The 22123-nt window shown below is 44.4% G+C and overlaps 2 protein-coding genes across 2 annotated transcripts in view; one reads left to right on the forward strand and one right to left on the reverse strand.

Moving 5' to 3' along the window:
• LOC129535561 (NBPF family member NBPF4-like) overlaps window positions 1-22123 on the forward strand; it is a 319223-nt gene that overhangs the window by 123302 nt on the left and 173798 nt on the right. The window lies entirely within an intron of this gene.
• RPTN (repetin) lies at window positions 2388-5881 on the reverse strand. The gene is made up of 2 exons (XM_088835765.1): window positions 5744-5881; window positions 2388-5006 (listed from the first exon to the last, which is right to left on the reverse strand). The coding sequence occupies exons 1-2, from the start codon at window positions 5879-5881 to the stop codon at window positions 2388-2390; spliced, it is 2757 nt and encodes a 918-aa protein (XP_088691891.1).

Consider the following 22123-nt stretch of genomic DNA (forward strand, 5'->3'; position numbering starts at 1 on the left):
CCAGACTTTGAGACTACTCTCCCTGGTTTATTCTCTACCCTCTGCTTTAGCTTTCTGGGGCGAGTCTAAATTGTGGAGAACATTTGTGAAGAAGACCCATCTTACCTATGAACAATTATGCCATTTAAACAGCAGCCAGCATATGGGCCTTCCCACTGAGCTTAAGGCCCAGGACAAGCTGTGACCTTTCTCATCCCCTCTCTCCTAGGATCATGGCCCTAGTTTAGATGCTTTCCTTATAAAGCCTTTTAAAAACCTTTTCAAGCAGAGCTACTCCCTTCTTGGTGTCATGACAGCAATTTTCTTGTACTTAGGACATTTTGTCTTATTTAATGGTTTTTTTGCTGTACACATATTTCTTGCTATTAGATAGGAATCTTCTTCAGGAAAGGAATTGTTGTTATAAGTTTTTATATCCTTCCTATCAGAGACATTACTTTGCCAACCAAGGTCCGTCTAGTCAAGGCTATGGTTTTTCCCGTGGTCATGTATGGATGTGAGTTGGACTGTGAAGAAAGCTGATTGCCGAAGAATTGATGCTTTTGAACTGTGGTGCTGGAGAAGACTCTTGAGAGTCCCTTGGACTGCAAGGAGATCCAACCAGTCCATTCTAAAGGAGATCAATCCTGGGTGTTCATTGGAAGGACTGATGCTAAAGCTGAAACTCCAATACTTTAGCCACCTCATGCGAAGAGTTGACTCACTGGAAAAGACTCTGATGCTGGGAGGGATTGGGGGCAGGAGGAGAAGGCGATGACAGAGAATGAGATGGCTGGATGGCATCACCGACTCGATGGACATGAGTTTGAGCGAACTCCGGGAGTTGGTGATGGACAGGGAGGCCTGGCATGCTGTGATTCATGGGGTCGCAAAGAGTCGGACACGACTGAGCTACTGAACTGACTGAACTGATGGTATACTAAGAAAAAGTATTAAATGCTTCTTGGAGGAGTCTTTCATGAGATTAGGCTGGGTGGGTCATCTGGGTTAGATTGTGGAGGTCCTGTGTGCCATGCTAAGGAGTATGAACTTCATTCTCAGGTCACTGAAGAGAAGGGAGGTTAAGGTGGTGGAAATGGAGAAGTGGGAAGAGATTTAAGAGGTGTGGTGGATGTAGAGTTGGCAAGACTTAATGATCACTTGTGGGCTTCCCTGGTGGCTCAGATGGTAAACAGTCTGCCTACAATGCAGGAGACCTGAGTCCAATCCCTGGGACAGGAAGATCCCCTAGAGAAGGAAGTGGCAACCCACTCCAATATTCTTGCCTGGAGAATCCCATGGACAGAAGAGCCTGGTGGGCTACACTTCATGGGGTCGCAAAGAGTCAGATACAACTGAATAACTAAGCACACATACACAGAATGATCACTTGAATATGGAACTGAATGAGTGCAAGGGGTCAAATTTGACTCCTCTGCAGGGGAAGGAGCTGAAGATGATGTTTAGATAAGTTCCTTTTGACTACTTGTTATTTGTTTCACATTGATTCTTATTTTTTTAAGTGCTCAGGAGCTCAAAGAACAAAGAGATCTTAAAAGTGGAGAAATGAGTTCTTATCCTTGGAAAATGCCTACAAGTGAAGATAGGATGGCCCCATAATGAAGAAGGAAAAGAGTCATTGAGGTTGATGCTCACCAATCATTTATTGGGTATTTTAATACAATTCCATAGACTTTCTCATGAAAGGTTTTTAGGCTCCAGGAGGTAGGGATCAACAGTGTCGGCTTGTTGGAATCTGCCAACAGATGACATGTTTCCTCTCTGTTTCATGTGATCAGAAACTAAAAGGCATGGAACTGGAATCAGTCCAATCAGCTCTCATGATCGGGGCTCAGTGGCCAGTCCTGATGAGGGGTAGAGCCATGGGTGTGGGGGTGTTGTGGACATCTGGCAGCCTCTCACTGTATTTCATTTTAGTGTGGGCTACGAGGCTTGCAGTTCTTGATGGTTTAGCCCCAAGAGCTCTCTGAGTCCCAGTGTCCTCTCCCCAGGTTATAATGTATATCTTCAGAATGCCTTTCCTGTTTCTGAACTTTTGGGTGAAATTCCTACCTTTCGATGATCCAGTCATGTCCCACCTACACAGAGAACAAACCAGGAAATGATTTAAATCCCCAAATTAATCAAAATTGGGATCTGATTATTTCACCCAATTTACCACTCAGATTTTACCCAAACCAGAGCACTCTGGAATTGCTGATCAAAGAACTGAAATGCCCTAGAAGTGAATACTAGTTTCTAAAAGCATCCTTGTGGTTAGATAGAGGAGAGGAGAGAATGAAGATACACACACATTTTCAATCTCTTAAGCAGAAGTAAGGATGAACTTGATGTGTAGATTTCTTCCTTGGCTTCGTGTTGCTTTAGCTCTTGGTACAATGCACAGCCTAGTGCCAAACCCCTTTCTGCTCTTGTACATAGTCATAGAGTGGATTGGGAGCAAGAGTTGCCTTGATAGGGTGACTTCCACCCTGTTCTCTTCTTTGGGGCCTCCCAGCATTCTGGGTTGGATGGAAGGCCAGGCCACTGCGTCTTCCTTGGGAACTTGGACTCTGGCCGTCTTCATTCATATAAAATTTTTCTCTGTTGGCACATCCTTGCTGGGTCCCATGGGATTGTTGATACTGGGACTCTTGATACCTCTCTTTATCCTTATGGGTTTGCCTATCCTGTTGTCGTTGACAGTTTTGATCCTCTTCATGGGTTTGCCTGTCTCGTCTCTGACGGGTCTGCTCATCTTCATGGGTTTGCCTGTCTCGTCTCTGACGGGTCTGCTCATCTTCATGGGGCTGCCTGTCTTGTCTCTGACGGGTCTGCTCATCTTCATGGGTTTCCCTGTCCCGTGTCTCACATGGGGTTTCCTGACCCTCGTGACTGTGTCTGCTGCAGCTTTGGTGGTCCTGCTCTTCGTCTGCCTGGTGGTTCTGCTTCTCACCATGACTCTGCCTGGTCTGGACCTGTCTGTGGCCCTGCTCACTACTGTGTGATTGCCACTCTCTCCCTTTGTGACAGGGTGGCCTTTCTTGCTGAATTTGTGCTACTAGTTTGTGTTGGCTATCCTCTTCGGACTCCCATGCCTGGTGACTGTTCTGAGGTCCTTCCCTAGTCTGGAATCTCTGTCCCTGATTTCGGTTTACTTCCTGTCCTTGAGTCTGTTGACTTGGTCTTCCTGGCCTTCCTGATTGCTCAACATGTGAGTCTCTGCTTGTTCCCTCGCTCCCTTGGAAGCACCTATTTTGCCTAGTTTCCCCAGTCTCTGACTGACCATATTGAGAGTTCACACCTTGTCTGTCTGTCTGACTATATCGAGTGCTCAGGCCTTGTCTGTCTGTCTCATCATAGTGGGAACTCTGGCCTTGTCTGTCTCTCTGACCATAGTGAGAGCTCAGGCCTTGTCTGTCTGTCTGACCATACTGAGAGCTCAGGCCTTGTCTGTCTGTCTGGCCATAGTGAGAGCTCAGGCCTTGTCTGTCTGTCTGGCCATACTGAGAGCTCAGGCCTTGTCTGTCTGTCTGGCCATAGTGAGAGCTCAGGCCTTGTCTGTCTGTCTGACCATACTGAGAGCTCAGGCCTTGTCTGTCTGTCTGGCCATAGTGAGAGCTCAGGCCTTGTCTATCCATCTGACCATACTGAGAGCTCAGGCCTTGTCTGTCTGTCTGATCATAGTGAGATCTTTGGCCTTGTCTGTCTGCCTGACCATCATGAGAGCTCAGGCCTTGTCTGTCTGTCTGACCATAGTGAGAGCTCAGGCCTTGTCTGTCTGTCTGACCATAGTGAGAGCTCAGGCCTTGTCTGTCTGCCTGACCATCATGAGAGCTCAGGCCTTGTCTATCTGTCTGACCATCATGAGAGCTCAGGCCTTGTCTATCCGTCTGACCATAGTGAGAGCTCAGGCCTTGTCTGTCTGTCTGGCCATAGTGAGAGCTCAGGCCTTGTCTGTCTGTCTGGCCATAGTGAGAGCTCAGGCCTTGTCTGTCTGTCTGGCCATAGTGAGAGCTCAGGCCTTGTCTGTCTGTCTGACCATATTGAGAGCTCTGGCTTTGTCTGTCTGTCTGATCATAATGGTAACTCTGGCCTTGTCTGTCTGGCCTTGTCTGGCTATAGTGAGAGCTCAGACCTTGTCTGTCTGTCTGGCTATACTGAGAGCTCAGACCTTGTCTGTCTGTCTGGCCATAGTGAGAATCCAATTCTTGCCTATGTCTCTGACCACAGCCTGATTCCTGACCCAGCCTTCCAGACTGTTCATTATAAGAGCCCGATTCCTGTCGGTTTGTGTGGCTATACTGAGGGTCCTCTCTAAGTCTTCCAGACTGGCCATAGCTTGACTGTTGTCCAAGCCTATCAGATTGGCCATAATGAGAATCTTGAAGTTGTTTCTCATACTGATTTAGGGCAAAGACATAGCCTTGTCTTTCAGGATTGCCACTGCCAGATTTATTACTCAGTCTTTGACCAGAACTAGAGTCCTGACCCTGTCTCTCAGTCTGACCATAGTGGGAGTCCCTATCTTGTCCGTCAGACTGACCATAGTGAGAGTCCCTGTCTTGTCCCTCAGACTGACCATAGTGGGAGTCCCTGACTGGTCTGTCATTCTGACCATAGCGAGAGTCCCTGTCTGGTCTCTCTGACTGACCGTAGTGAGAGTCCCCGTCTTGTCTCTCAGACTGACCATAGTGAGAGTCCTTGTCTTCTCTCTCAGATGGATCTTGGTGGGTATCCTGGCTTTGTTTCTCAGACTGACTGTGGCAGGAATCCTGTCTTTCTCCCTCATGCCTCTTCTTGTGTTGTCTGCCTGTATTTCTTGGAAACTTATGGCCTTGTGTTCCCTCCTGCTTCCTTTCTTGCTGAGAGGTTCTGTCTCCATGTGATTCATTATCCAGCCTATGATAGCAGGCTTGGGCCAACTGGAACACCATCAGGAGATATTCATGAAAATCAACATGCTCGTTTCTGTTTCTATCCAAGAGGCTCAAGATGTTTTCCACAGTCTCTGGGTCATTTGGTCTCTGTGCGAAGATAAAACAAGCAAAAATATCAGATGTTCTCCTGTGGATAGTGTCAACATCTGTGCCCTAGTCCATTTAGTCCTGCATAAACCTTTGATTGAGAAACCACTAATCTAAAGTGGCCTATGCTTGGTTCTAGTCTTTGATAAGCTGATTCTCAGAATCTCATCCCTTGCTGGACCAATGGGAGCATGACAGTAGGGATAGATACACTTATTTAAAATCAGCTTCATTAATAATTACTTTGAGTCATTTGAGGAAGCTATCCCATTCCATCCCATGCTATGTTGTAATTGTTTGTTCATCTGTTTTCTCTAACCACATTGTGAGATCCTGGAGGGAGGGAAAGCTGGTTTTATTCATGTTTGTATCCCTAATGCCCAGAATGGTGCTGGTATGTAGTAGATGTTCAGTGACTCTTTACTGAACAAATGAATGAATGCAATGTGTGGACAGCACTTAAATATAGAAATCAAGATACAAATCTTAGATTTTCTCCTGAGAAATGATTTCCAGCCTGAAGCTGTACTCCCTCATATTTGAACTAAAATACAAGGAGGTATATATCTCTGTGTGTGTGTGTGTGTGTTGGACTAGAACTACTGAGGAGCTGCCTGAAATTCTTTTAGTTACAGGGTAGATCATGAACAAATAAAACAAAAAGCATGACATTCTAAAGGCAGGTGTCAGTGTAATTCACACTTGTCTCCATGGGGCTCAGAGTCTGAGCATCTTACCTGGAGGATGTCTCCAAACTCAGCAAAGAGCAGCTGCTTCAACTCCTCCTTGCATAGTGAGGTGGAGTCCCCATTCTCTTTGGCATATTTCTGGAACACCTTGATCATGGTGAGTATGCTGTTCAGGAGTTCGGTCATTTTGGCAAAGATGAAGGAACCTAAAAGAAGAAACATTATATTGTCTGTATTTACAGTGAAGACCAGGAGACAGCATTTCCAGAGGAAAAGTGGCCCCTCTTGGTCAGGGAAAAAAAGTTTAAGAAATGACAGGGTTCATTGTTAGCTATACTCTTCACTCTCTTTGACCCACAGTTAGACTCCAAATATGTGTACAATGGAATAAAGATGAAAACTAGGTGTCTCCTGCTATAAAAAGAGATGATATCCTAGAATACAAAATATTATAGGGATTTTATATTCTCTGTCTTCTACTTCAGATGGGACTTGCTTGATTGAAACGTTCATATTAGAACAAAAAGGAAGGGAGATCAGGAAGGCCATAGAGGTAGGGCCAGAAGCCAGTATGATAAGGCACAACTTTCTACCAATGACCAGCACACTGAAGAGGGCACTCAATAGATCCTCTGAATAGGCCTCAGTCTTCTAATGAGCTTCACTTAGGTGGGTAAGAAGGCTAGAGGTCTCTTGCCATGTGCCAAGGAAGCTTTCTGAGAGACTAAATTCCAGCAAGTGCTTCTGGCCTGGATAATCAAGTTGAAATATTATAAATATATCGCAAGTAGAATAAGTGGATACAAAAACTGTTATAGATAAAAATAGCAAGCTAAATTTACTGCATAGATGAGAAGAAATATGTACAGTCAGATAGGTTTACATAGCCATGTTGGGAGGCTGGAAGCTTTTGGGATCTCCATCTCAATAATATTTATTCTATGATGTAAAAATTCTAGTTACTGAGTTTGCAGGCCTCTAGACTGAAGTCCTAACTGCAAAGCATGCTGGATTTCCAAAAGCATGCCATTGATGCCTCTAGGGATAAGTGACAAATGATGAATTGCAGGGCACAAGCAGAGTCCCTTATGGCAATTCATTGCAGTGAAACTTGAATATTATTGTGGTCCCATGGTCTGGAGCCTTGGCCCTAATAAGCCCTAAACTCTTGGGTCTTGCCTAACTTGCACAGAAGGGAAATGCTCCACTATGGGGGACTAATTTATCCACCAAGAGTTCTAGTCCTTCATTTTGGGATACCTAGGACACACAGAAACAACGGCATGTGTATTTTACAGACTCAGAAGTACACCCCTCCTCCCACCCCCATGAGCTATCATATTCTCAGATGGAGGCAAAAAAGGAAGCAGGAAGGTACCCAAGGCCAGAGGGAGTAGTCTTTGACCTCCCCAGCCCAGCACATCACAGCTCCTACCAAGAGGCTCTTGGATTCTGCTGTTGCTTCCCCATGCATGTCTTACCTGTTTGAGGAGGTATCAACAGAAGATTCAGAAGCCAGAGAGGATACTGGACACCTGCAAACCCATCCTATTTATAGGGGTTTTAATTGTCTTACTAGACCATCCCAGGAGACACCCATTCTGTGGTAGAACCTGAATCACTCTGGGCCCAGCCCAGCCTGACCTCTCCCTCTGCAAACCGTTTGATTTATTTACTTCCCCCATTTACTCATGAACCTGTTGTCATCACAGTAGGTGACACTGTTCAAGTCCTGGCCCCATTTAATTAGGGGAGTGTGTATGTATGCATGTATGTAGTTGCTGCTGCTGCTGCTAAGTTGTTTCAGTCGTGTCCGACTCTGTGCGACCCCATAGATGGCAGCCCACCAGGCTCCCCCGTCCCTGGGATTCTCCAGGCAAGAACACTGGAGTGGGTTGCCATTTCTTTCTCCAATCATGCCTGCAGCAGGGGTCCCAAAAGACAGAGGCATGGGCCAAGTACATCCTTAACGTGTGTCACTTATCAAGACTCATGGAGTACAACAGTCAAATCATACCAAAGAAGGTTACTAATCAGGTCACAGCACAAAAATCTGTCAAAGCAGAGACTGGAGACTCTAGGTAGAGAGCCAGGACATAATTATTGGAAGAGATTTGTTTCAGGTTGTTTTGCTAATGTGGGGGTGTGTGTGTGTGTTTGTGTCTGCGCGTGCGTGCATGCTCAGTCATGTCTGACTCTTTTCAACTCCATGGACTGTAGCCCGCTAGGCTCCTCTGTCCATGGCATTTTCCAGGCAAGAATGTAGGAGACGGTATTATCCTCCTTCCCCAGGGTATCATCTTGACCCAAGGATTGAACCCATGTCTCCTGCATTGACAGGCAAGATTCTTTACCACTGTGCCACATGGGAAGCCCAGTGGAAGAGGATATGTGTATTTTAATCTATTGATCTATTTTTAATATTTTTTACATTTCTGTTTTTAAAAAATTATTTATTTTAGACTGTGCTGGGTCTTCATTGCTGTGCGTAGGCTTTCTCTAGTTGCTGTGAGTGGGGGCTTCTCTTTGTTGCCCCAGCTTCTCATTGTGGTGCCTTCTCTTGTTGTGGCGCCATGGGCTCTGGGTGCTTGGGCTTCAGTAGTTGTGGTATGTGGGCTTAGTTGCTCTGCAACATGTGGGATCTTCCTGGACCAGGGATCAAGCCTGTGTCCCATGCACCGGCAGGTGGCTTCTTAACCACTGGACCACCAGGGTAGTCCCTTTAAAATTTTTTTCATTTAACAGCTCTGGAGGCTAGAGGGAGAATTAGATATATGACCAATTTTGGAATGGAGGGGTGCGATGATGGTGGAGCTGCCACCACCAGAGACTTTTAAGTTCATGCTAAAAAGTTAGAATTGAAGGACAGTGTGGAAGTTCATGATATCTGTGAATAGAGCCACTTGTCAGAGACCTGAATCTCTATTCTCCATCTCTGCACCTGTGACATGCCAGCAATGTCTCAAAACAGGAGATTCTTAGTAAATGTTTTTGGAGTAAATGAACTGTTGAATTATGGAGGCATTTGAAAATCTTGTGTAAAGTGCAAAAAAATTAATCTAGATTTACCTCTCCTTTCTAATTTGTCTTACATCTAGATCTGTGGTTGGACTTTTTCCTACATCAATCAGTTTTTAGTGATGACACTTGCTGTTACTGTGTGCTCGGGATTCTGAAAAGGAATCTCAAAAGAACAGAGATAGTTTGGTCCAGTTCTAGTAAAGTAGCTTCACAAACAGAAGGATTTTGAGCACAAGGAGCAGGACAGGAGAAGTGCTGAGTGTTAGAAACCCCAGGAGCATATGGAATCATAATGGGCTGAGCCTAGGCTTCCCTTAGAAGGTGGGGGTTTATGTTGTTCCTTGAAGATTCAGGTGGGCATGAGAAAAGGGAGAAATCCTGGTCAGAGAAGGGAAAGGCCAAAGGTACAAAGGTGAGAATTCATAGGGTGTGTTTGGATTAGAGTCAGTTGGTGAGCCTGGCTAGAGCAGAGGGTATACAGAAGAGTAGAATTACAGAATTTTGGATCTGAAAGGAAATATAGTCTTAGCCTCCTAATTTTACAGATGAGGAAACTGAGATCCAGCTGGACTGAGTGACTTTGCCAAGGGTCTCACAGGGCTTTGGCTAAAGCCAGGCCTGGAATCCTCATTCCTTTACCCAGCTCAATATGCTTTCTTACACATTCTCTGAGGCAGCTTTGGAGCCTGCTTTCAGGTTTATTTTGATGAGAAATGGGGACCAGGGAACATTTTAGTCAAGAAAGTGACATGGTCAAAACATTGTTTGAGGGAAGGTGGTCAGTTAACCTGACTGTGATCGGGTTGCCGGCTGTCTCCCTCTAGACTGTGCTGTCCAGGATGGATTGGAAAGAGGAACGTCCAAGAAGGGAGACCAGTTAGGATTTTATTGTATGACTCATGTGGGAAGTGATAAGGGCTTTGATCTGGATGCAGAGGTAGCGGATGATAGGAGAAGAGGTCAGAAGGAGAAGAGGACATTAAAGGATGAGATGGCTGGATGGCATCACTGATGCACTGGACACGAACTTGGGCAAACTCCAGGAGATGGTGAGGGACAGAGAGGCCTGGCATGCTACAGTCCATGGGGTTGCGGAGAGTCAGACATGACTGGGCGACTGAACAATGACAACAACAGCAAGTGACAAAAGGAAAGATGGGATTTGGGGACGTTAGATAAGGGCAGGGAAGGTGGAGAACTCAGGAGATAGGGAGCTCCGAATCTGCAAGCTTGTGTAACTGGGAGAACTGGGGGGTACTAAAGAAATGTGACTTCTGAAGTGGGCCGAGCAGAGGGGACGATTCCGTTCCTCCATTGACATTCCACAGGGTTTCTGCCTTGCGGAGTTCTGTCACCCTACCTCCAACCCGCACCCTCTGCTGCTGGAGTTCTTGCAGTGCTGGTCACGACTTTAATATTGAGAGCTGGGTCATGTAAATATCCTCCTTCTGCTTTTGTGTCTCAACTTATGAGTTATGTCGGTTCTAATATGTCTATTAGAACCGAGAACCCAGAGAAGTTTTGGTGACCCCAGAGACAAGTAGAGGGAGTAGAGGTGAAGTGGTGAAGTGAGTAGGGGTTAAAGACAACAGCTACTGTGACAGAAAGGGGCAAAGTCGAGGCTCCTCTCTGTTGGTGTCTTCCAGGGCTGCCTAGGAACTGTTTCTTCGGGTTAGATGAAGAGTTCTCTGTCTGATGTTGTAGTCGAGAGAAAGATTTTGTTCCTAACAGTAGGATCTGCTATGTCTGCACGCACTTCCTGTGTAAGTGAAGTTCCTGTAACACAAGCAGAGAACTGTTTATGTTGTTGAATCAGTGGGGATTTGTGAGAATGTGGAGGGCCATTTCGTAGGCACTGAGATAAAAGATACAGTCTTTGTCCTTAAGTGAACTTTCAATCTCCCTGAAGGATGGGAAACACAGGCTCCTTCTCTGCAGTAAAATTGCTCCTGCCATTGATAAGAGTATTGAGAGAGGTTAATTAGAGGGAAAAAAGAAGAATGAAGGGGCTAGAAATAGCACGTATTTAAAGAAATCATGGAACAGACTGGGTCATTTGGGGCAAATCGCTTAATCTCTTGGTCTTGAGTTTCTTTGTCTACTAGAGGAGACTGTTGGACTGATCTCTAAACTTTTTTTGTGGCATTAGCATTCTAAGATGCTGTGATTGCAGTCTTAGGATTAGTAGGGGCTTCAGAGGTTATATTTTAACTTTACTCTGTTCATGAATTTGATAAAGGGCTAAGAACTTTGTGTTCCTCAGTCTTCCTCTGTGGGAAACCAGAACTTTGTGTTCCTCAGTCTTCCTCTGTGGGAAACCAGAGGACAATTATGGTGTTCTGTTGCTTAGTGTTTGTAAATTGCATGAGGACCAATGCTGTTTTTATTCATTGTTTTTTTAATGTGTTTTGCTTCTTTTATTTAAATTCATGTTGGAATGTTGACATGTTGTCTCAAAGGCAAGATGCTTTTAAACTGCAATTTATTGTGCTAGGCTCTATGTTAAGCATTTCATATATGATGTCTTGTTTAATTCCACAATTCCATGAGGCAGGTATTATTATCAGTTTTAAACCAAGATAGCTGAGGTTCAGAGAGGGATAAGTAATTTGCTTAAGGTCATGCAGCTTCTTCTTGATTCTGAAGCCCTTGTTGGCAATTTCTGTGTAACAGTATTTCCATTGGAACAGGACTTTGCTCTCCAGTGAGAGACATCAGTTCAGTTCAGTTCAGTTGCTCAGTCATGTCCGACTCTTTGTGACCCCATGAATTGCAGCAGGCCAGGCCTCCCCGTCCATCACCAACTCCCGGAGTTCACGCAAACTCACCTCCATCGAGTTGGTGATGCCATCCAGCCATCTCATCCTCTGTCATCCCCTTCTCCTCCTGTCCCTAATCCCTCCCAGCATCAGGGTCTTTTCCAGTGAGTCAACTCTTCTCATGAGGTGGTCAAAGTATTGGAGCTTCAGCTTCAGCATCAGTCCTTCCAATGAACACCCAGGATTGATCTCCCTTAGAATGGACTGGTTGGATCTCCTTGCAGTCCAAGGGACTCTCAAGAGTCTTCTCCAGCACCACAGTTCAAAAGCATCAATTCTTCAGTGTTCAGCTTTCTTCACAGTCCAACTCTCACATCCATACATGACCACTGGAAAAACCATAGCCTTGAGTAGATGGACCTGGTTGGCAAAGAAATGTCTCTGCTTTTTAATATGCTGTCTAGGTTGGTCATCACTTTCCTCCCAAGGAGTAAGTGTCTTTTAATTTCCTGGCTGCAATCAGCATCCGCAGTGATTTTGGAGCCCCCCAAATTAAAGTCTGACACTGTTTCCACTGTTTCTCCATCTATTTCCCATGAAGTGATGGGGCCAGATGCCATGATCTTAGTTTTCTGAATGTTGAAGACATAGCTTTCCACAAAAGCTGAAGTGAGTAAGAACAAAGTAACTTCTTAATAACATGCTATGAAGGAATCCAACCTTGAAAGGGGAACCTCTTGATGCTTAACCAGTCAAATATTTATTTTCCTGTGCTTCTCCAGTACTTAAGTGGGTCTGTACTGGAGGAGCTTGTAATCTATTGGGAGAGATAAGATGGATGCTTATACTACGCAGAAAAAGTATCCTTTTGCCTTTATAACGGACAGAATGGGATTGAAGAAGTTTCTCCAGTTGCCCCTTTCCTACAGCTTGTGACCCTATTGGAAGCCTTTCGTTTCCATTACTTTGGGATGCAGAAGTGCCCAGTGGGTGTGACAGGTACTGTTTTGAGCTAATAGAGTTTTTCAGGGAGTCTCCTTGTCCTATTTTAATCAGATCATTAAGGATAATTATCATGGAACTCTTAGACTTCCTTTTTCCTTCTGCTGAGATGCTGGGTGCATATTTAATGAGATGAAATCTACAGGATCTGGAGGATGACTGTTCATATTACAAAGGAAGATCCCTCCATTCCTGCTTAGCCCTTTGGCATTAAGCCAGTAGATTAACTGCAGATGGGACAAATGAATACCTCCTCACGGAGAGGAGTGAGACTAATTAATAGACATAAAACTCTTTGAGATTTCTTGATATTGAAAGGTCATTTATTATCATCTGTATAAATAAGTTCTCATTTAAAAGTCTTGCCTGGCAGATGAATTACCCTTCTGTTAATTACAGGCCATTTTCCCTATTAATGACATCTGTGAGAGTCAGTGGTTTTTTTAAGATAACACTAGCCTCAGCAATATGTCCACTGTCAGAAAATGTGTTATGAGTCAAAGGAAGGAGGTCTAGGGTTCCTGGGGGTCTAATGCACAGGATTTAGTCTGGAGCTGGGCTCCCCCATCTCTAGCTAATAGCCTAACCTTCTCTTTTACTATAGGATTTGTTTTTGGATATAAGATCCCATCATTTGTCTCAGGCCATATTTTCCCCCAATGAAATGGGATAGAAAGTGTCAGAAGCCATTGCTGAACACAACCCATGGCATTTTAGGTACTTCCTAGGTCATGTTTAAGAATGCCACAGGCCAAAACAGATGTCTTCAAAGTTGGCCACATGTGGCAGAATTTGGATAATTTAGGTTAGGTTTCTAAGGTTTTTTTCTTTTCCCTTTCATCAAAGAGCCTTATTAGTATGTAATTCAATTCACACACCATACAGTTTACCTATTTAAAGTGTATAGCTCAATGTTTTTTAGTACTATGCGACCATCATTAAAATCTAATTTTAGAATATTTTCATTACTCCTAAGGAAACTGTGTCCATTAGTAGTCATTTCCTCTTTTGCCCTCTTCCATCTCATGACAACCACTGATCTACTTTATATCTCTACAGATTTGTCTATTCTGGAAATTTCTTATTAATGGAATCATACAATATGTGGCTTTTTATAACTGGCTTCTTTCACTTAGAAGTTTTCAAGTATCATCCATGTTGGAACATGAATTAGTGCTTCGTTCCTTTTTCAGGTTAATGTTCCACTGTATGGATAGTCTGCATTTTGTTTATCCATCCATCTGTTGATAGGCATCTAGGTTGTTTCTACATTTTGACAATTGTAAATAATGCTTCTATGAACATTTTGTGTAAAAGTGTATGGATGTGTGTTTTCAGTTCTTTTGGGTGTGCATCTGAAGGTGGAGTTGCTAGGTCATATGATAGCTGTATGTTTAACTTTTTGAGGAACTGTCAAACCATTTTGAGTTGTTTTTACAAAACTTTCTAGAGAGAGAGGTTGTTGATTTAAAGGTCTTGGCTTGAAGATGCCAACAGGATAAGCCAGCTTGGCTGAGGTACACCTAGGCAGAGGCAAGTGATTCAAGTTACTGCTAAGGCTCTGTAACTCCCAGGTGTCTTGTGCAACCTTGCAACCCAGCAGCCACCAAAGCACCCACAGTAGTAGACACCTGATAAAGGTTTGTTGACCAAAAGAATGAATGTGTCCTGCGGTAAAGTGGGAGTGGAGGAAATGGGGTGGGAAGGTAGGTAAACATATTTTCTGTGAAGTGTCAATCATATTTTAGGTATTACTAGAAATTCCTTTGGGGTCCCCTCAGTGTTTTCAGTTCCCCACCCCTACTGTTCCACCCCTTGAGTCAACTCCATCAGGATGGGAAGAGATGAGTTTGGAGAACCTGTGTATGTAGAAATCAATACTCGGGCATTTGCCTATTTTGCTTTGAAGAGCAGTCAGATCTCTTCCAGATTTAATTTTTTTAGATTTTTCATATATTTGATAACATATAGTAGTTGTCTTTCTCAGTCTGACATGTCACTAATCATAATAATGATTTTCCCTGTAGCTTTTCCTGTTCCCTCACCTTGGTGCCTCAGTGAGCCCTTGGACTGAGAATTGGAGGCCCAGGGTTCTCATCAGCACCCCATACTCACTTTTGCTATGAACTTGGAAAAGTCATTTCTATTTGGTGACTCAGTTTCCTTACTTATAAACAAAGAGGTGGGGAGGTTGGAAGCCATGAGTGGGTGAACTGGAGATCTTCCCACCTCTGTAAGACTGCTCCCTGGGGTCTCTTTGCAGTCTCAGATCTGTCCCAACTCCCTGTCTCTCTCCTCCTCCCCTCCATTCCTGCCGCTGCTCAGGAGAGGAGCTCGTTACTGTTTGCTAGGACTGTTGTGTAGCTATCAACACATCTTCTTGCCTTCAGTCTCCCTTTCTAATTTATTTTTTAACATGATTCCTAGAGTGATTTTCTGTTCTCAAGAAGGCTTACAGTTTTCCAGAAGAATAAATAGTTATGATTTTCCCATCAGAATCAAATCCAAGATTCTTAACGTGCTCTTGGAGGCCCTCCATGGCAAGCAGATCTCTGTGGTTTCACATAGTCTGACTTCTTTCTAATCACAAGGGACTTCTTGATGTTCTCTCACTAAATCCTGCGCTTTTCCTTTTTCTGTCTTTATTCACACTGCTCCCTGTTTCTATCAAAGTGCTGCCTATTTTAAACACATTTAAATCCTTACTTTTTTTATAAAAAAATTTCCAAGTCTTCCTCATCAGCACTCTCTTCTCTGTCCCCTCCCTGCACACTGTTGCCCTTTCAGGGTGTCTACAGTGTTCTCTTCGGTATTCTGTAGATGGCTTTGCCCCATCTGCTCTCTCATTAGACCTTGCACTCTATGAGGGACAAGACGGCCTGGTAATCCCTCTGTGTGTCTCCCACAAAGTCTGCTTTGCCATCACAAGAGAGGTGTTGTTTAAGTATGAGACTGGGTGGTTTTCTCTGGCTCTGGTGCACCTGAGGGATTTTGAAACCTACAGTTGAACCCTAATTCAGCGTGGTCTTTCAGCACTCTCTGCTGTTTCCCGTGTGTGGTTCTCTCTGAATTAGATAATGAATTTCTGAGGGCAGAGACCTTGGGTTCCCTTCCTCTGATGCCTCCCATGTGCCCTGCCACAGTGCTGGACCCCAACGTGTGGCTGAATGGATGACTTTCCACCTCTACAGGGCTGTGCTCCATGGGGAGTTCTGAGTTGGAATTTAGAGCTGGTTTGTGGTTTGACTGTTTGGGGTGAAGAGAATATTTTGTGAAAATTATAGCTCCTTACAGAGCATGGAGCAGGTAGATGGGTTTGGAAGCCCACAGTGGTAGGCTCTGATAAATTCAGAAGGTCTGGAAATGGCAAAGGACCTACACAGGAAAAGAACAGAAGGACAGTTTTCATTTCCTTAGAAATAGCTGGATACTGTGGTTTCCACCTGGGAAGGTGGGGTCAGTCTGACGTACAGCCCAGGAGCATAGCTCTTGTCAGTAGATGAGTGCATCTGTGACAATGGGCAGCGTGTGCATGGGGAGTTCTGGAGTAGGGAAGCTGAAAGCAGTATTGCGTGAGGGTCAGACTCATCAGGCCTCCAGAGGTCGTCTTGCCACATGTCTGCCACATGTGTTCAATGCCCAGGTCATCCTTGGCCGGTACCAATCCTAAAGTTCCCTAGAGGGGCAGATTTCCCACTGTCTCCAAGAAACTCATGCCTGAGTCCCATTCCTTCAGCTGTCGGGAGCAGTAGGATGCTGGATCAGGGTCTTGAGGGAGCGCGAAGAGAAAAGCAGGTGGTTGAAGGAAGTTATTGCGAAGGCTTCAGTAAAGGGAGGAATCCTTATGCAGCTTTTGCCAGCAGAGCACAGAGAGAGTATTAGAGGTCACTAGGGGATGAACTAGGGCTTTCTTTGGTGGAGATTATTTGGAAGTTGGGAGGGATGCTATCCCCTTTCCACTGTGATTTATTACTTAGTCCCCAAAGTAAGGGCAGTTGACACTTGAATAATATACCTACCTGTCACGTCTGCCTAACAAATTCTTAACGTAGTTAGGAAACAAGAAGGAAAGATGTAGGGGTTAGAGGCCACGTTCGAATTTTCTCCATTGACTGATTCATTCATTCATCATCTTGACAAATGTTCAGTAAGGAAGACAGACCCATTAACAATAAAAAAGGATTCTAAGGAGAGGTTATGGCAGAGCTGGGGGCCAGGGTTGGGAGAGGAGCAACACTTTATCATCATTAACTCTTCCCACAGAAATATGGACTGACATATACACGCTATTATGTATCAGATAGGTTACTGATAAAGACCTACTGTAGAGCATAGGGAACTCTGCTCAATACTCTGTAATCACCTCCTTGGGGGGAAAAAATCTAGAAAAGAGTGAATATATGTATAACCTTTCACCATGCTATACACCTGAAACCAAGACAGCATTATAAATGAACTGTACTCCAATAAAAAATTAAAAAAATTCTGCCCCTGCAGCGGGATTAGCCTAGACAAGCCCTGTCTCTCTTGGCTCAGCATCTATGCTCCAGCAGCCTCCCACCCTCTGTGTGCCCCAGCCATGACTTGGCTCTATTACCACACCACTGTGCCATTAGAGTTCTGCCTAATCATCCCCCTTTCATCTCCAACCTCTTTATTGTGGTCACAGATGCTCTACGTGGCCCCAGTCACCCTGTAGGAAAGAAATCATTAGCTTCTTGCAGCATCCAGAAACAGCAGCACCTTCCTATCCCAGGAGCAGAAGGGAAGGTGGCCACAGTTCAGGGATTAGGGGAGGAAAAGTGGCAGCAGAAGGAGGATTTTGTTGTGACATGTTGCCTAGGCTGGTCAAAGTCAATCGGAGCCTGGCTGCCTATCTGAGCATCTCTCATCTATTAATCTGTGCAACCTGCCAGCCATTCTTGCTGGTATGTAAAGGCAGAGGTAATAGCCTCCTCAACAGTCGGGGAGCCTGACTCTGCTGTGAGGAGGTAGGTTGGCAAAGGTGAATGCAGGAAGGTTCCCTGCTTTCTGGAAGGATCGGAACCCCTGCTTCCTAAGCCTTTCAGGTTCCACAGAACAAGGTGTTTCCAGTACCCAGAACCTCCCTACCTTTGAAAAGGGAAATATTAAGGCCTGGGAGAGACCATGTGATTTTTATAAGGTCTCACAAGAATTCAGTGGTAGATTACTTTGGGTAGTATACTCATTTTCACTATATTGATTCTTCTGATACATGAACACGGTATATTTCTCCATCTATTAGTGTCCTCTTTGATTTCTTTCACCAGTGTTTTATAGTTTAGTAATCTATAGATTCAATGCAATTGCTATCAAGCTACCAATGGTATTTTTCACAGAGCTAGAACAAATAATTTCACAATTTGTATGGAAATACAAAAAAAACTTGAATAGCTAAAGCAATCTTGAGAAAGAAGAATGGAATTGGAGGAATCAACATGCCGGATTTCAGGCTCTACTACAAAGCCACAGTCATCAAGACAGAATGGTACTGGCATAAAGACAGAAATATAGATCAATGGAACAAAATAGAAAGCCCAGAGATAAATCCACGCACCTATGGACACCTTATTTTTGACAAAGGAGACAAGAATATAAAATGGAGAAAAGACAATCTCTTTAACACATGGTGCTGGGAAAACTGGTCAACCACTTGTAAAAAAATGAAACTAGAACACTTTCTAACACCATACACAAAAATAAACTCAAAATGGATTAAAGATCTAAACGTAAGACCAGAAACTATAAAACTTCTCGAGGAAAACATAGGCATAACACTCTCCGACATAAATCACAGCAGGATCCTCCATGAGCCACCTCCCAGAAATAAAAGCAAAAATAAACAAATGGGACCTAATTAAAATTAAAAACTTCTGCATAACAAAGGAAACTATAGGCAATGTGAAAAGACAGCCTTCAGAATGGAAGAAAATAATATCTAATAAAGCAACTGACAAAGAATTAATCTCAAAAATATACAAGCAACTCCTGCAGCTCAATTCCAGAAAAATAAATGACCCAATCAAAAAATGGGCCAAAGAGCTAAACAGACATTTCTCCAAAGAAGACATACAGATGGCTAACAAACACATGAAAAGATGCTCAACATCACTCATAATCAGAGAAATGCAAATCAAAACCACAGTGAGGTACCATTTCACTCCAGTCAGAATGGCTGCTATCCAAAAGTCTACAAACAATAAATGCTGGAGAGGGTGCGGAGAAAAGGAAACCCTCTTACACTGTTGGTGGGAATGCAAACTAGTACAGCCACTATGGAGAACAGTGTGGAGATTCCTTAAAAAACTGGAAATAGAACTTCCATACGACCCAGCAATCCCACTGCTGGGCATACACACCAAGAAAACCAAAAATGAAAGAGACAAGTGTACGCCAATGTTCATCACAGCACTGTTTATAATAGCCAGGACATGGAAGCAACCTAGATGTCCATCTGCAGATGAATGGATAAGAAAGCCGTGGTACATATACACAATGGAGTATCACTCAGCCATTAAAAAGAATACATTTGAATGAGGTGGATGAAACTGGAGCCTATTATACAGAGTGAAGTAAGCCAGAAAGAAAAACACCAATACAGTATACTAACACATATATATGGAATTTAGAAAGATGGTGACGATAACCCTGTATGCGAGACAGCAAAAGAGACGCAGATGTATAGAACAGTCTTTTGGACTCTGTGGGAGAGGGCAAGGGTGGGATGATTTGGGAGAATGGCATTGAAACATGTATATTATCATATGTGAAATGAATCGCCAGTCCAGGTTCGATGCATGATACAGGATGCTCAGGGCTGGTGCACTGGGATGACCCAGAGGGATGGGATGGGGAGGGAGGTGGGAGGGGGGTTCAGGATGGGGAACACATGTACACCTGGGGCGGATTCACATCAATGTATGGCAAAACCAACACAATATTGTAAAGAAATTAGCCTCCAATTAAAATAAAAAAAAAGAATTCAGTGGTAAAGTGATGGTTAGAATCTCGAGGTTCTAATACATGTAACATGGAGTCTTCCTTGTTCTGAGACTCTTTGTTCCTCTCTTTTCTCTAGTCACCTCCAGGCAGAAGGAATTCAAGCAGGTCTATTTGGGAATCCAAGTTCTGCTCAGGATTGTAGTAGGAATTAAATGAGCTCAAGTGTGAGGGTGTCTCATGTAGCGCTCAGGACAGGGAAGGGTGTGGTCAGTGGGTGCTCTCCTTCTCTTCCGAAGTGTCCCAGCCCTTATCACCACCTTCTGGAAACTCATTGGCCATCAGAGGTCCTGACCAACTTGGGTACACTCCTGAGTTTATTTAGGTCTCCATTTACAGATATGTCAGGAGCTCAAGTACTTTATGGCTAAGGATTAATTACTACTATGATTTAATATATTAGCCACCCACATGGTGAGATACTGCTTTAAACTACCCTATTTGAGAAGCAGTGGAGGAACTTTGTGAGGCTAATAAGATCTGTGCCATTAATTTGAATCTTGTTGGCGTGGACTATGGAAAATAAACCATTTTAGAGTATCTGTTTTAAGCTACACTTGCACCTTTGCCATAACCTGTTCCTTCATGATACATTCCCGTAGCCACCTAGCATTCCTGGTAAGGCTCATGCTTCGTAGAGAGCAATGCGTCTTGCAGAAGAAGAGGCGGGCAGTTTCCCCCGTGGAAGGATCACGAATGGGAGGTGGGAGGAGAGAGGGAAGCAAGGACAGATTGTTTCTGTCATTCTCTCAGTGACTATTATGATTGTAGTGACCATCTCTTTAGTCCAGAAAGTGGGCTGGAGGGTGACATGAAATTCATTTGTAGGCAAATGCAAAAAAAAAAAAAAAAAAAACCGCACTCAGTGAAAAATATTTCAAGTGTGAAGCTTGTAAACTGCACTGTAGGGGAGAAAAGCCAGACCTGGTGTCAGAAGATCTTGCTTCCAGTCCTGGGTCTGCAGACTATCAGTTGTTCAGCATGGTTAAACTTGAAGAATTCGCTCCAAGACTGAGAAGGGAGGACTGGCGGTGGGGGGAGGGCTGTGGGCCTGTGTGCTGCCGGAGGTGTTTACTCACCCCTTCATCGGCTCATGCTGGTTCAGGTGTTACTTGGTCCTTCCCTGTTACACTCTCGGGTTCCCCCCACCAGGCCGTGCCGCCCCACATGGGGGGCCCAGTCTCAGACACCAGGAGAAGGAAGCACCTCCTCTTCACTTTGAGCCCTTCCTTTGGGAAACCAACCTTTGCTTGCTTTTGTTATCAACTCCCCGCCTACGTCAGTGTCCCTCTGCCTCGGTCTTCCCAGAAAGCATGAAGGTTGGTCCATAATGGCAGGCCAGTATTTTAATTCTAGGCTTATCTCAGTAGCCCCCATACACATCTTTTCTCTTGTCACTCAGTAGATGTTTAGAATGTGCACGCACAGATGCTGCTCTTTGCAGGGTCTCTTGTCTCCATTCCAGCATGGAGGGTCGTGAAGACAGAGTGGACTCTGGAAGAATGTCAGCTGCTTTCAACATTTCTTTCTGTATGTAAAAGTCTTGGCACAATCCTTGGTGTGTGATCAACTTGACACCAGTGGCTATTGTTACTACTGTTACTGAAACCAGCCCAAATTACCCACAGGGAGCAGTGGGCTCTGAGCTGTTCACAGGACACAGGAAGGGGGCCCAGGAATTCCCTCACTGCTTCTCCAGGCTGTGCCTCCATGCAGGCATGTTTGGAGGTCCCCTCTTCTTGCACCGCATCACCACGTCTGCAGTGCTCGGCCTCTGTGTGGCGCTCCAGCTGTCTGTGCCTCTCCTCCCTGCTGAACTGTGGCCCTCCCAAGGACTCAAGGGCTCCATCTCTGGTGTATTCCTCTCTGTGTCCCTCCCTCATGGCATAGTGCCTAAAACAGAGCATGTCCTTAGGATAAATGAAATAAAAAGGAGACCCAAATGATGGATGTCACTGATAATGTGTACTGCAAATGACCCGCAGGACTACTGTCAATCTCCCTGGTGCCAGAGCCAGATGGCCTGGAGTTTGAATGCTGGCTCTGGTGCTTATGAGCTGGGTGAACCTGGCAGTGACTGGCACATAGTAAGCACTCAGTAACTTCTATGTTTTTTTTTTAATCATCATTATAATTAAGAGGTTTTGGTGGACCAGTCCCTGAAATAGTTGAGTGCAACTTTGGACTCTATACCTCATATGCTATGTTCTAACTTCAGTTGTGTCTGACTCTTTGGGAACTATGGACTACAGCCCTCCAGGCTTCTCTGTCCATGGGATTCTCCAGGCAAGACTACTGGAGTGTGTTGCCATTTCCTCCTGCAGGGAATCTTCCCAGGGATCGAACCCTCGTCTCATGTCTCCTGCATTCGCAGGCAGATTCTTTACCACTAGTGTCACCTGCATACCTTAAGTAAAAAATAATTTGAAAATTTTAGAAAAGGTAACTAGAAGGTGATGATAAAGAACCTCCTACCTAATGGCATCTGTACTTGCTGTTCCCACTGGTTGGAATCCTGTTCCCACAGATAGTCACATGGTATGATTCTTCATTTTTTCAGGTCTCTGCTCAAATGTCACCTTATCAAGTGAGGCTTCCTGGTTGCATGGTAGGACCCCTCCCTGCC

This window comes from Moschus berezovskii, chromosome 4 (assembly GCF_049115385.1).
Source record: "Moschus berezovskii isolate FMDL1 chromosome 4, NW_MosBer_1.0, whole genome shotgun sequence".
NCBI classification, from domain to species: Eukaryota; Metazoa; Chordata; class Mammalia; order Artiodactyla; family Moschidae; genus Moschus; species Moschus berezovskii.

What these genes read in the sequence shown, in the direction of transcription:
- RPTN (XM_088835765.1), bottom strand. Translation starts at nt 5,881, where the DNA reads ATGACCGAACTCCTGAACAGCATACTCACCATGATCAAGGTGTTCCAG. An exon ending in AGTTTGGAGACATCCTCCAG is followed by an intron (nt 5,007 to 5,743) that starts GTAAGATGCTCA and finishes ATCTTCGCACAG; the next exon opens with AGACCAAATGACCCAGAGAC.